This window comes from Alternaria rosae, assembly GCF_020736505.1.
Source record: "Alternaria rosae strain MPI-PUGE-AT-0040 chromosome Unknown BKA58scaffold_32, whole genome shotgun sequence".
NCBI classification, from domain to species: domain Eukaryota; kingdom Fungi; phylum Ascomycota; class Dothideomycetes; order Pleosporales; family Pleosporaceae; genus Alternaria; species Alternaria rosae.
Window position 1 is genome coordinate 1 of NW_025763601.1, and position 12,242 is coordinate 12,242.

Consider the following 12,242-nt stretch of genomic DNA (forward strand, 5'->3'; position numbering starts at 1 on the left):
CTCTCTGTGGCGACCGATGAGGTAGCCACCTGCTGGTACACCGTGCTCCTGCTTCTCCTGCTCGTATTTGTCCTCCTGCTTTTTGTACTCTTCTTTGCTTACCCGCTCTGTTCCTTCGGTCTGGCCAACGAGTGCCTGAGGGACCGGACAGGCTTGTCGCCGGCGCAATACTAGCACGTCTTTGTCCCGGCCATCCATAGGCACCAGGTAGCCCCAGACTTCCTCTTCCTCTTCATCTTCTACGGCGTACGTCCGGCTGTCGGGCGGGTAGACAAACTGGGAGAAGGGCTGGGTGTCGGATGGGGGCGACGAGAGACCACCGCGTGCCTGGCTTGGCTTGCTAGGCGGGGGACTCTGTGTACCTTCTTTGTAGCCTTCCGAAGCGTCTCCGGTGGATTCCTTGTGGGTTACAGGCGAAGGCAACGGTCCCTGCTTAAGACGGCCGTTGGGAGGCGGCGACAGGCGCGAGTGGCGAGTGCGCTTTGGTTCGGCCTCTTCGCCCTGCGAGTACTACAGCAATTGAAGCGTCAGCGCCCGCTCCCAGTCACATACTTGGGCAGCATAACGGCTACATCCGCGGTTTCGCTTGAGCTGCTTTTCTCAGTCTGGGCCGGCATCCTGACAAGCAAGGGGCGAAGTAGTGGAGTCGAGACGGAGATGGCGACGGAGACGGGGTCAATGCTGGCGCGTGTATGACTGTGTCTAGATAGGCAGCATAGTGTTGCGAATGATGGAAACGAGTAGTAAGGGCGGGAGAGTCTGGGCCGCTAAGCTGTACTGAGATTGAACGTCCGCACGCCCTCGAGACTTTAACGATTTGTGCAGGCAGCCAAGCCCTGGAGCCGGGGAAGTCGCGTCCCACCCCTGCCGATTTGCGCGTTGGCGAGCCTGCCGCCCTGTTGAGTGGTCCGGAACGACGTACCGGCTACACCTATACGCTGCCCACTTTGTCAACCTGCAACCTGCGTCAACTACTGCCACCCATGGAACTGTATCCGAGTCACCCTATGACAGCTTCCTCATTTGCATTACTCAGGCCCGAACAAATTCACGCAAAAGCATGCTTCCAGGTTTTCCTCACCTCGACGCAATTGAGTTTGAGCAGGCCTGCGATGCGCTGCAGCGATGCTTTCAGCTGAGAGGTAGCGCGCAGCACGAGTTGGCTTCCGTGGAGAAGAGGCAACCGAAATGGGTCCGTATATCTCAACATTACCACCCATCTGCCGCTCCATGCAGATCGACCTGCGGTGCATGATCGGGACGCTATTGAAGAGAATGAAGTAGTGGACGACGACGAGGTGGGTGATGCCAGGGCCCTGATCTGCCGATACGAGCTCAGTTCAGGTAGGAAGCTCTCTCGCGATGCCGTAGCACCCCAGCCAGTTGTAGACTACGACATTGTCCTATCGGATGTCTAATCGCATGCCCGTCTTGTACATCAGCATTCGTGACCCTCAGCACCGGTATCCGCCGACAATGACTACGTTGTACGAGCACTTGGTCCGCCGCAGTTCAAAGCTCAAACAGAGAATGCTGGTGTCATTGGAGGCATTACTATCACTGTGAGAAGTGTGATCCCATGTGTTGGATTCAACTAACCATCGCAGGAGCACCCGCTAACCAACAGACCTGTGTTCTTCATCCATCCATGTCAGACGGCTGATGTGATGGAGGCCAGTGTCGAGAGCGTTATATCAGCAGATAAGTATATGACCATATGGATAGGGGCCATGGGAAAGTCCGTTGGTCTGAACATGCCGCTACAACTAGCAATGCCAAACGATACTTAACATTGACATGCCTGATTTATGATTGGTGCCACCATATAATACAACTACAACCGCATCCGCACGCTTGCCTTCTCCAGCTCGCCAATGTTCCCCATACCCGCCAAACTCCACTTCTCCGCTACGAAGCCCTCGTTGACTTGGTGTCGCAACATGCCGCTTTCGGCATAGTACTCCATGATTGATCTGGCCTCTTCCTTGGTCAGCCCGCCAACGTTGATAATATCAAGCTCCTTGGAGTCCGCTGTGGAGGTCCTTGAGAGCCTCCATGACGCGCACGTCTACGCTCTTGTAGGGGTTCCATTCTGGTAGCTTCTCGGAAGACTTTTGACGGGCGACCGCTGCTTCGATGCAGTGGTCCATCGCTGGCGACGTGGGGGCGTTCGATCGTGATGTTGCGCCGAGCACCCACGCCGCCGTTGGGTAATTTCCTTTGGCCTGAAAGATGATCGACGAAATGGCGGACAAGAGTCAGGTCGTGGGCGTGGATAGGCTTTACTTTCCGCAGACATGTACTCGGAGTGGCGCATAACATGCGATAGGGCCGTCGAGTGCAAGCAGGATTGTGGACGGCCTGGTAGAGATAGCTCATTCCATAACGCAACAAACACTGGGCCATGATGCTTTCGGGATTGGCCATACCAGCGCCGCCAGCTCTTTCAGTGTAGCGCCCGCAGGAAGTGGCAGAGGCAGTTCAGGCTGCGTGCTAAGTTTTTGTGGCTGCGAGGAATGCTCCGTTGGACATGAGGATTTGCTGGAGGAGATTCGCCGTGTATGTATCTTGAGTGTACTACTGCATCGGTTCTGAGTTGGGAAGAGGCGCATAGTCGGTATGCGCGTTGACGAGGGGTCTGGGCTGAGATTTGTTAGTGGCTTGTCTCTGCCTCGAAATCACAGTCCATACCTTCTGGTAGGTTGATCACAAACCAGTCCCCGTAGAAAACCCATAGTCAGACCCTGAAGTACCAATGTGCTCTTCCCGCTCATTCTTTGCCCGCACAGTATCCGTCTTATTGTCTTCTTGGAGCTCTCGGCCTCTTTGAACAAGGCCTCGCGAGTTCAATCGCCTCCTTTCTCATCAACACGGCTGGTCGGCGGAACAGACCCCATCCCTGGGTTGTTTTGAATGCCTCGACGGCTCGCAAGCGCATCCACTACAGTCTCTTGTGGTAGCCCCATAACCTTGCCCTCATTCTGTTCGCTGAGGACATTGTCCTTGGTGAGGTCCCGCAGCGAAGATACTTCGAGTGCGTTGTCGTTGCTCAGAACGATGCGCTTCCGTTGGGCTTTCCCGCTCGCCTTGGGGCTGGGCCGCTTGCCCGAGTCACCCTCCTGATGCTCCTCTCCCCTTCTTCGTGTTCAGAGACTTGACACCCTTCTTGGGGGCGGGCGGTCATGCCCTTCTTCTTGGGTCCAACCACAGCATAGCGGGCGGACGACGTGGAAAAGCAGGCTATCTGGGGGCGTAGCACGCGCGGTGCAATGCATCCATGGGCGGCGGCATCAAGCGACAGCTGCGAGAAGCTCCGGAAACATGTGGAAGGCGGCATGACGGGTGGTCGAGGCTCTGGCCCTCCGCAATGGGCGAATTGGCGATGCTAGAGACGAATTCTGTGATGGTCGCAGCCTCGGGAGTCCGCCGCTCGTGCACGGACTCGAAATTATTCTGAACTTTTGGCAGCAGGCGCGCAGAGCGAAATTCTACCAAAACCACTCGACCCTCGCAAAATGTCAGACACAGAAATGGACGGCGGGCGTCGCGCTCGGTGGCACTTCGCCCACGCATTCCCAGCTCGCCGATGAAATCAACGGAGGCGCCATGGACGTCAAGTCCAACGGCGCACCTTCCGTCGCAGACTCGACCGTCTCCAGCCGACTGTACGTCGCATGCTTGCTTTGTCCTCTACTACAACCGTTGCTTACTCAACAAAGACCCATTACTGTGAACAAGCCCACGCCCTTCACCTTTGACCTGGGAAACCTGCTCGCAAACGACCCCAACCCCGTCCCGCCGGCGCCGACGAAGCAACCCTCACTGCCACTGCCCGCGATGCCGCTCAAGCCCTCATCAACCAGCTCCTCTCGACCTGCGAAATCAAGTCAAACTCAGAGGGCGTCCACCTCGTCCTCCCTGCGCCGACAACACCCCTCCCCCGCGAGAAGCCTATTCCCGAAGCCAAGGAGCCCACCAAGTGGGATAAGTTTGCTGCGAAGAAGGGCATCAAGAACAAGAAGCGCGACACTAAGCTGGCCTACGACGAGGCTACGGGCGACTGGGTACCCAAGTGGGGTTACAAGGGCAAGAACAAGGCGGGCGAGAACGACTGGCTGGTCGAGGTTGACGAGAAGAAGGAAGCCAAGACCGGTGAGGCTCACGACCCAGAGGGCGGATAATCGGAAAGAGCGGAAGGAGAGGATGCGGCGCAACGAGAGGAAGGAACGGGCGAACAGCGTCAAGTCTCGAAAGGTTGGTGGCGTGAGCTGGAGCACTTGACCTTTATCTGAGAGAGGTCAATTTATAAAACGACATGCATTGGGCGGCGTTAATCTTACGGCATGTATTCGACTTGTGGGCGCAGGGCTAAAAGCTTGCGAACTTGCACTTTATTGATTCTTTCCGAGGCTGCAACATTGTCTCCCAGATACCATGAGTAACCACGCCGTCGAATATACTATTTCTGCACTTTATCCAGCCACGGATCTACCAACCAAGTGCGTTTGAGTCGGAACTTTGAAAGCTTACTTCAACAAGCTAGCGTTCAGAAGTTCTGATAGGTGCCATGTCTATTGTGACGCGACTAGAGTCCGTTCTAATATTCTACCCAAGCCTCAACTCTACATTTAGAGAGTATATAAGAAATCCGGCCGCTGGTCCCCCATCTCCTCAATCTCTTTTCACTCTTACCCTCAATCCAGTGGTCCCTTGCTCCCTGCCTCCTTTTCTTGTTCTCCCACGCAAGCAGAAATCGGGTCACAATACTCCCGCCAAGCAGCCACAGCGTCAGATATGCCAGAACTCAACCATGTCCCAGGAAATAGCGCGGCTTATCCCTACTGCGGTAGATGTTCGACGAAACGACGCCATTGATGTTGCCCCAGCCTATCACAAAGCCAAGGGTGACGCCACGCTTGTACACGCCCTCGACGTTGTTGGGCGGCCCAGGATATAGTATTCGCTATTTGTTGCTAGTGGGAAAATTGTTAGAACCAAGCGATCCATGCTGCTAGATGAGTTCACTTACGATAGATACCCACAGCTCCCAAGAATGTACCCGCGTACTGAACATTCGGACTTGCAGATCCGAGCAACATGGCAAAGCCCACGATACCAAAGAGCGAGACTCCCATGTTGCAGTAACCCCTTTGTTGCGTGCGATCAGCAATATAACCCACTACCACCGTCACCACAGCTGCAACTGCATACGGTGGCACAGAAAGCAGATTCGCTGTCGTAGACTTATAGCCCAACCCGGCAATGATGGTGGGCAGGAAGAGACTGAAGGCATAGAGCGAACCGTCTGCGCCCATGTAGATGATGCTGAACATGAGCGTCTTCCAGTCCTTGATGGATTGCCAAAAGTACTTGGTCTGGAACTCTTCGTGCGCAGCTGAGGCTTGTTTGTCGGGCGCGCAGGACGGCGGAGGACACGCGCACGGTCGTTGGGAGAGGAGAAATGTGGCTTCGGCGGGGAAGTCGTGGACCATCCAGTAACTTGCTATTCCTACGAGGATGGTGGCGAGACCTTCAAGGATCTGGGGTTACCGTCAGCAACATGGTCATAGGTAAGAGGAAGCGTTGGAGGTGCACTTACAAAGATCCACGCCCAGCCTGGCTTTCCGCCTACGCCTCCCATCTGCGCAATTCCAGCGGCGAGTAGGCCACCAAAACTACCAGCTAGAGCGGCAGCTGAGAGAAGATCGCAGCTCGGATGCCGAACTCGGAACGCCTGTACCAGCAACTCAGGTAGTAGTTTACTCCAGGGAATAGTCCTGCCTCAGCACATCCCAGCCACCACCGCTACACATCGTCAGCCAGATAAGCCTTGCTACCACGTCACCAACCGCAAAAGACTCACCGCAGTCATAAGACCAGCATAATTATGCACCAACCCCATACACGTCATACAAATCCCCCACCAGATCATGATAAGTGGTAAGAAGATACTCGGGCGTAACTTCTTCAACAGCACATTGGTCAGCGGCTCAAAGACGGAGTAGCTGACGAAGAAGATGGTTAGACTGGCATTGTACTGGCCGTCAGTCATGTTGAGATCTTCTTGCAAGCCATCGACTTTCGCATTGCCAATGTTCGTGCGGTCTAGGAAAGAGATCAAGTAGAGGAAGGAGAGCCAGGGGATTAGTCGGAAGTCGAGTTTGCGGAGGAGGGCTTTGTCCTGTGGGGTGGGGTGTTAGTATGTGTATGGTAAGGAGCTGAGATGTAGCTTACATGCGCAGCGCGTTCCTCTTCGCTGAGTCCAGCGTCGGGATCAGGTAGGTTCTCGATTGTGTGTACATGTTTTGCCGTTTCAACATGCTCCTCGCCGATAGTCTTTCTTCCTCACTCGATCTATCGATTGGTCGCTCTACTCCAGAGGCCATATTGTCGACGTAGATACAGGGCGTGAGCTAGTAGCTGGCGAGATGTCAAGCCACAAAGAAGCCTCTTAGTGAATTCCAGAGCCCAGAGCGCAGAAAAGGGTTCGCACAGAAACGTCAAGCAACAATCGCGGTCCGAAGTATCACAAGTCAGTATTCTCAACCATGGAACTGGGAACTTGCTTGTCCGGAATTACCCCTCGATCAGCGAGCGAGACGCTGTCCCTTAAGAACGTCACCGATTGTCGACACTCACTGGAGAAAGCGGCTGGGGTATCATCAGCCCGAGGCTATTGAGCCGCCTATCATCTAGTCCACTCATGAGGATCTTATTCCGATGACGGTAGGGACTGGTGTGCTTTCCTCCAGGATCCAATCCCCACCATCCACCTCCTAGCGCTTGCCGATCCCTGGCTTCACCACCATAGAAACTTCTCCCGCGGAGAGTTAGGACTCAGAAGTAAGAGCGAAGTGGCGTTCGTATGAGGATCTGACTGACTGTACGATGATGCCGAAGCTTAGTTTCAATATTCTCAGCACTTTCTTGAGTCCTCGGATCTGTTCATATTCAAAGCGGTAATGAGCTGTGGTTGTGATGAAGAGGCTCGTGTCGCATGTGGCCCACTATTCACATCCCCCGCTAGTGGCCGTCTAGAAGATACGATACAGCGTCGACAGAACGTATTTGATGCCGCCTCATCCTTTGAACGAGACGATGTGCACGTTTGTTCCAGATCTCAACGGCGCAGCATTTTTGATGCCGAGCATTGATGCGTTGCATGCCGAGCATTCAAGCGTGAAGGGCGTTGCAACGTGTGCGGGGGTCAAGATGCGGGGACGGCTAAGCTTCCACACAAGCCTGCGCTTGTGACGTTTGCTTGCTTAGACATCACCAAATGCTTTTCTGCTAGCAATACGGATATAACTGTGCGAACTTAAGCACTTCTCGGGACTGCACCTTGGTAAGTCGACAAATGTACAGCTTCTTAATCCTTCCGCAAGCGTAGGCCATCACATCCTATGAAAGAGAAGCGCTGACTGATGCGCTAGAGCAGGTTTCGATACCTGTCCATTCGGTGCTTCCTGCCGGACTTCCCTACTGCGGTAGTGCCGAGATCGCTAAATGCTTCAGCATGGAGCCACCATGATAGTATCCACACAGCGTCTCGTGACCAAACATGTGGATAATACCGTAAATTTGTTCATCATTGTTTTCCAAGGCACGCGCCCGCGTTATCATCCGGTCTGTGTGTAGCCGCGATTTCAGGAGCCTGTTTCTCACAAGTATCTTGAGCCAGTGCTCCACTCGATGCAGGCCCGCTCTGGTCGATTTAGCCTCTGTATACTCGTTTCCTTCTTTCCTTTCAGGTATTAGGCCGAACAAACCGGATCTCTTTCGAACGATGGCTAAAATGACCGCGACGATGATATTGAGTCCTGTAAACGCCAGCATGACTTGGAACTGCCTGTTGTCTGATACGGTGGTACTAATCAGCATGTACGTCCTGTATTCCTACGTCTATGGAATTGAGACTTACAACTTTTACCAAACACAACACCAACACGATCCCTCACAGCGTCCGGTAAGTGTGCAGTCAACGACGTCAAACTTTGCATCTCCCTGATTTCCCCGCGACTCAAAAAATCGGACAACCCTGTGTTCAAATGCTCGCGGTGGATTGCAGAACAGATGGCGACGGCGACACATCCTCCAAGCGTCCGCACCATGTTGAGTGCTCCAGTACCGACAGCGATGTCCTTTTCTGGAATCGAAGTAGCGACGAGCACGAAGTATGGCGGACTTGCAAGACCCAAAGCAAGGCCAGTAACAATTTCATAACCATACAGTCCAGGCCATAGGTGGGAATACGTCGGCAAACTACTAAGAAGTCCGATACCGACGCATACGATCGCGATCGAGCAGATCAAAACAATCTCAACTGGTGCTTTCTTCGCTGCTAGTCCAGACGCCATGGCACCGATTGGAGTCACAACGGTAGCAGGAAGCAGAAGAATCCCGGCACGCTCCGCGCTTGTAAAGTTTACTCCCTGAAAGCGTTGTGGCAGCTGAACGAAGACAACGTAGAAGGCGAATCCTAAGAGGAACTGGCTTCTGTCTTGTCATCAGTGGAGCTCAACCAGAGTATTCCAGACTTACAACAAAGTCAACGCCATGGGTGCATTCCGAAGAAATTGCACAGGAAAGATGGAAGCTTTCTGTTTCTTGGACGATATCCAAAACTCATACAACCCAAAGAGTACCAGGAGAGCGATCCCAGCTACCAGTGGTCCGACGATAACACCACTGCCCCAGGAACGCGACACACCGGCTTCCTGAAGGGCGTAGATGAGAGGTATAGGCCAGCAGACAGACAAGATGCCACCATATATGTCCAAATGGCGTATGCGTTGCAGATTCGTCCTACCGTCGTCGAATGCAGGCATCGAGAAGAACAATATTGCCATTGCGACACCGATAATGGGGCCACTAATTCCAGTCAGCTCGCACAGCTCGATAGTCCGCGTTTTGCATACTTCATGAAGAATATCCATCTCCAAGTTGTTCGATCAGCGATGACACCACCTCCCCAATTACATCAAGTGACCCACTCCGTCCCCCTTCTCCACCACCCCCCCCCCTAAGGCCCAACAGGTTTGCCAAAGCAAATACTGAGCTTACGATGCCAGAGTAGAAACCAATCCTCTCAGGTACAATCATCTTCATGATGGTGACGAATGTCAAGCTGTAGAGACCAGACCCTCCAATGCCTTGGAAAGCGCGGAACACGATTAGTTGAGTCATTGTCTGTGCTCCACCACAAGCCATGGAGAATACCAGGAAGATTGACGCGCAAAGTAAAAGGAGACTCCTGAGGCCCCAAATGTCGCTCAGCTTTGCTGTGATCATCAAGAACGCTGCGCCATTAATCTAGTGACAAGACTCCTGAGCGAATGAGTCTTACAATTATATGTGAGTAGATACGCGGTAATCAGCCACGCTGCCTGCTCCAGAGCACCAAAATCGCTTGAAATTTTGATGAGCGCGGTCGTGACGATGGTAGTGTCTAAGGCAGATAAAAAAAGACAAAGCCATAGTCCAGCGATAATGACGTGTAATCGATTTGAGCTGATGCTCGATACGATTGGCACAGTGGAGGGTGTGATCTCGCCCGTAGCCCGGTTACTGTTGTCATCAACCATGATGTTGTCGAGGTCGAGACACTTGTCCGTCCTCCGTCTTACTACAAATCACCAGCCACGTTCGGGGCGTAATCACATGTGCGAGGGATGAAGCCCCTGCAGCAGATACAGGGCTCGCACGGATTGAGGCCAGCTGTAGAAGGCTGCATCCGTCCCAATGGGACCCACGCTTTTAGGCTGCAGAGGGGTAAGAACTGCAGGCTCGAAAGCTGCTGTATCGCGACACGCCAGACTGCAGGAGGTCTGCATGCTTTTGACAAGTAGGGCGCTCTGTTCCTATGCTGCGGCCCTTGCGTGTCCAAAGCGCGTTCGCTTGGAGGGGACACTTGGAGAGGGAGCCGTTCTTCCGGAATCTTTCCCCTTCAATACGGCACCTTCAATGATCTCTGCATCGCTTTCCATCTCACAACTGTATGCCCAACTGAAAAGCATGGGAACTGGTACTAGGTGAGTATAGTAATGTTGGGAATATACAACCGCATGCATGCAGGCATCGATGCGGCTCACAGCCACTGAAAGCCGTGACAAGTGGCCGCGAAAGCTGGGAACCCCCCTATTTTCTTATACCCCCTTTAGTCGTCCTAAGCGGTTTTCTTTAGTCGCAGCGCTTTCTTTTGAACGCAGAGTGCAGGTAATGACGGTTGGTTGGTGTTCGTGGTTTCAAGCCCGCCACGCGAAACTCGCGCGCGCCTGCAGCTGTGACGTCAAACGCCGATGGGACGCGACTTCCATTCTAGCAGTACCGCGCTCTCACTTCCTTAGTTGCATTGCCCGCGTCCACATCTCCAACGACACTCCACTATCCTGCTCGTGTAGGGCAAAAAAATGCCAATTTCATTCTCTTCTACTTTCCTTTGTCGCAATGACTTCAATCTCGTTTGAAGCTGCTCTCAAGCTGCCCGACAAAGACGCGTCCAATATACATCTCTACAAACTTGTCTCTGCACGCGACTTCAGCAGCTCTGGTCTTTCTTCAGTCGCGCAGGACTATCTGAGTAGTTTCTGCGATCCTGGTCTTTCTATTATCCGGCGGCGATGGATCGGCATCGCGCTCGCAGGCATGCTGGAAATGCCGGCGGTGGCCACACACATCGGGGCATCGACTAAGCGTCTACGGAGTCTGGGAGCTATCATCCTAAGCGGCACTGAGCAAGAACAGATCAAAATTATTGCTGGTATTATCATACGGCAAGCACTGGAGCAAGGGATCGAGTATAGCCGGTTCTGGTCCACGGAAAAAGTCAGACACAGCGCGCCGAATTTTCCACTCGAGGCCGATGCGGAATGGATGCAGAAGTTCCAGGGCTTTCTTGACATTCTGAGCGACCTGGCACTCGCGAGACCAACCGGCGAGCCCTCTGTCATGTACCTAGTCTCACTATTCGCCACAGATGGGTTCAAATGGCGGGAGTCAAGCGCTACGTTTCCTATCGCGCTCGTCGAGGCTGGAGTGCTGACCATCATCGCGCCCGACGAGCACCTGAAAGATTGCCGGTTTATAGACATACCAGTCGAGCACATTTTGAACACGCGATCAGAACCGTCGAAACTACACAGCTCACAGGCTCAGCGTACAAAGCATGAACCGTGGGATCTCGTCATGACACTCACATCTGAACCCTGGAGCTACCGTCTTAATTCCACGCAACGCATTGCGACTGACCTATCGCTGATGTTCAAGCATTCGGGCGACGCATTAGAGTGGGAGAGTTGCATCAAAGCCCATGAGAAAGGACGTGAGCCTCGTTTGAGAGTATCTCGAAGCTTGCCCCTCGATGCGAGCTCGCCTTCGATCCGACAGTCAAACGCAAGAAAATCGCTTCGAAGTGGCTCCCAGACGCTTCGGACAAAGCGCGTCACTTCCAAGAAACTTACCGCAGACAGTAGCGATGCGACTGCTCTGCAATTCCAGTCACAGCATCCGTCGTCGACATCGAAACGCATGTACGGCAAGGGAAAGCTACCCCGTGTATCTCAGGCCACCAAACAAGATGTCTTCAGAAAGTTCAACCCGGAAGACGAAGCTCTCGATGTGCTTATAGAAAGCAAGAGGGATGTCCACACTACTTCTTCGAACACATCGAGTGTTGCTTCATCTCCCCAAAGAGAATCCCGAAGCTCAAAGGCTGCCTCGGACAAGGAACCAGCCAAGTCTAAGACTAAGGCCCGCACATCGCATGACAAGAATGAAGCAGACGACGATGAAGATTTTATACCAAGTCAGACGAGACCGAAAAAGAGGACGAATCCCAAACGCAAAGCAACACCAGACCCCATGGCCGATGACAACTCGAGAAAGAGATCCCGTAAAGAGCCGAACAAGGGCACGAAGTCGACTGTGACCGGTGCAAAACAACACGCGAAGTCTCATCCGCTTGCAAAACCATCGAAACCTCCGTCATCCATCCCTTCGTCACGACACACCTTGATCGGAGGACTTCTGGGTCTTCAAAGGCCTGCCAAGATCTCCGAGAGCCCATCAAGAAGCCAACACTACCGGCAAGAGTCGCTCAAACACCGTCAACTCCTACCAAACCAAGTAGAAAGCTTGTGGGAGTACCAGTGCGGCCACAAACCCCTGTAGAAGCACGGAGGTGTTCTGGAGATGATACTTTGCACTACATGGCATCGTCACCGCCTGTGACTGATGAGGCCGAA

At 53.4% G+C, this 12,242-nt stretch overlaps 6 protein-coding genes across 6 annotated transcripts; 2 read left to right on the forward strand and 4 right to left on the reverse strand.

Annotated features, from left to right (window-relative positions):
• Positions 1-102: 102 nt before the first annotated feature.
• BKA58DRAFT_455489 (uncharacterized protein) lies at positions 103-1,346 on the reverse strand (the record flags this gene model as incomplete). Its single annotated transcript, XM_046174550.1, has 4 exons — positions 1,082-1,346; positions 923-989; positions 549-696; positions 103-510 (listed from the first exon to the last, which is right to left on the reverse strand). Coding segments are annotated over exons 1-4 (795 nt in total), but the record flags the coding sequence as incomplete, so codon positions are not given.
• A 157-nt stretch (positions 1,347-1,503) lies between these two features.
• BKA58DRAFT_455493 (mitochondrial ribosomal death-associated protein 3-domain-containing protein) lies at positions 1,504-3,337 on the reverse strand (the record flags this gene model as incomplete). Its single annotated transcript, XM_046174551.1, has 8 exons — positions 1,504-2,020; positions 2,061-2,218; positions 2,287-2,441; positions 2,579-2,638; positions 2,692-2,814; positions 2,893-3,081; positions 3,116-3,165; positions 3,206-3,337. The coding sequence occupies 8 exons, from the start codon at positions 3,335-3,337 to the stop codon at positions 1,835-1,837; spliced, it is 1,053 nt and encodes a 350-aa protein (XP_046019721.1). The 3' UTR covers positions 1,504-1,834.
• Positions 3,338-3,606: 269 nt separating this feature from the next.
• BKA58DRAFT_455501 (ribosome biogenesis regulatory protein-domain-containing protein) lies at positions 3,607-4,560 on the forward strand (the record flags this gene model as incomplete). The annotated part of the gene is made up of 4 exons (XM_046174552.1): positions 3,607-3,665; positions 3,720-3,792; positions 3,864-4,152; positions 4,190-4,560. 4 exons carry the CDS (start codon positions 3,607-3,609, stop codon positions 4,279-4,281), a joined length of 513 nt encoding a protein of 170 aa, XP_046019722.1. The 3' UTR covers positions 4,282-4,560.
• A 244-nt stretch (positions 4,561-4,804) lies between these two features.
• BKA58DRAFT_415477 (major facilitator superfamily domain-containing protein) lies at positions 4,805-6,386 on the reverse strand (the record flags this gene model as incomplete). The annotated part of the gene is made up of 7 exons (XM_046172555.1): positions 4,805-4,963; positions 5,043-5,540; positions 5,600-5,694; positions 5,748-5,805; positions 5,864-6,181; positions 6,235-6,336; positions 6,375-6,386. The coding sequence occupies 7 exons, from the start codon at positions 6,384-6,386 to the stop codon at positions 4,805-4,807; spliced, it is 1,242 nt and encodes a 413-aa protein (XP_046019723.1).
• A 1,202-nt stretch (positions 6,387-7,588) lies between these two features.
• BKA58DRAFT_455505 (putative MFS multidrug transporter) lies at positions 7,589-9,950 on the reverse strand (the record flags this gene model as incomplete). The annotated part of the gene is made up of 7 exons (XM_046174553.1): positions 9,347-9,950; positions 9,015-9,299; positions 8,919-8,967; positions 8,542-8,871; positions 8,035-8,493; positions 7,690-7,870; positions 7,589-7,654 (listed from the first exon to the last, which is right to left on the reverse strand). Exons 1-7 carry the CDS (start codon positions 9,582-9,584, stop codon positions 7,589-7,591), a joined length of 1,608 nt encoding a protein of 535 aa, XP_046019724.1. The 5' UTR covers positions 9,585-9,950.
• Positions 9,951-10,446: 496 nt separating this feature from the next.
• Positions 10,447-12,168, forward strand: BKA58DRAFT_445293 (uncharacterized protein; the record flags this gene model as incomplete). The annotated part of the gene is made up of 1 exon (XM_046174129.1): positions 10,447-12,168. One exon carries the CDS (start codon positions 10,447-10,449, stop codon positions 12,166-12,168), a length of 1,722 nt encoding a protein of 573 aa, XP_046019725.1.
• Positions 12,169-12,242: the final 74 nt, after the last annotated feature.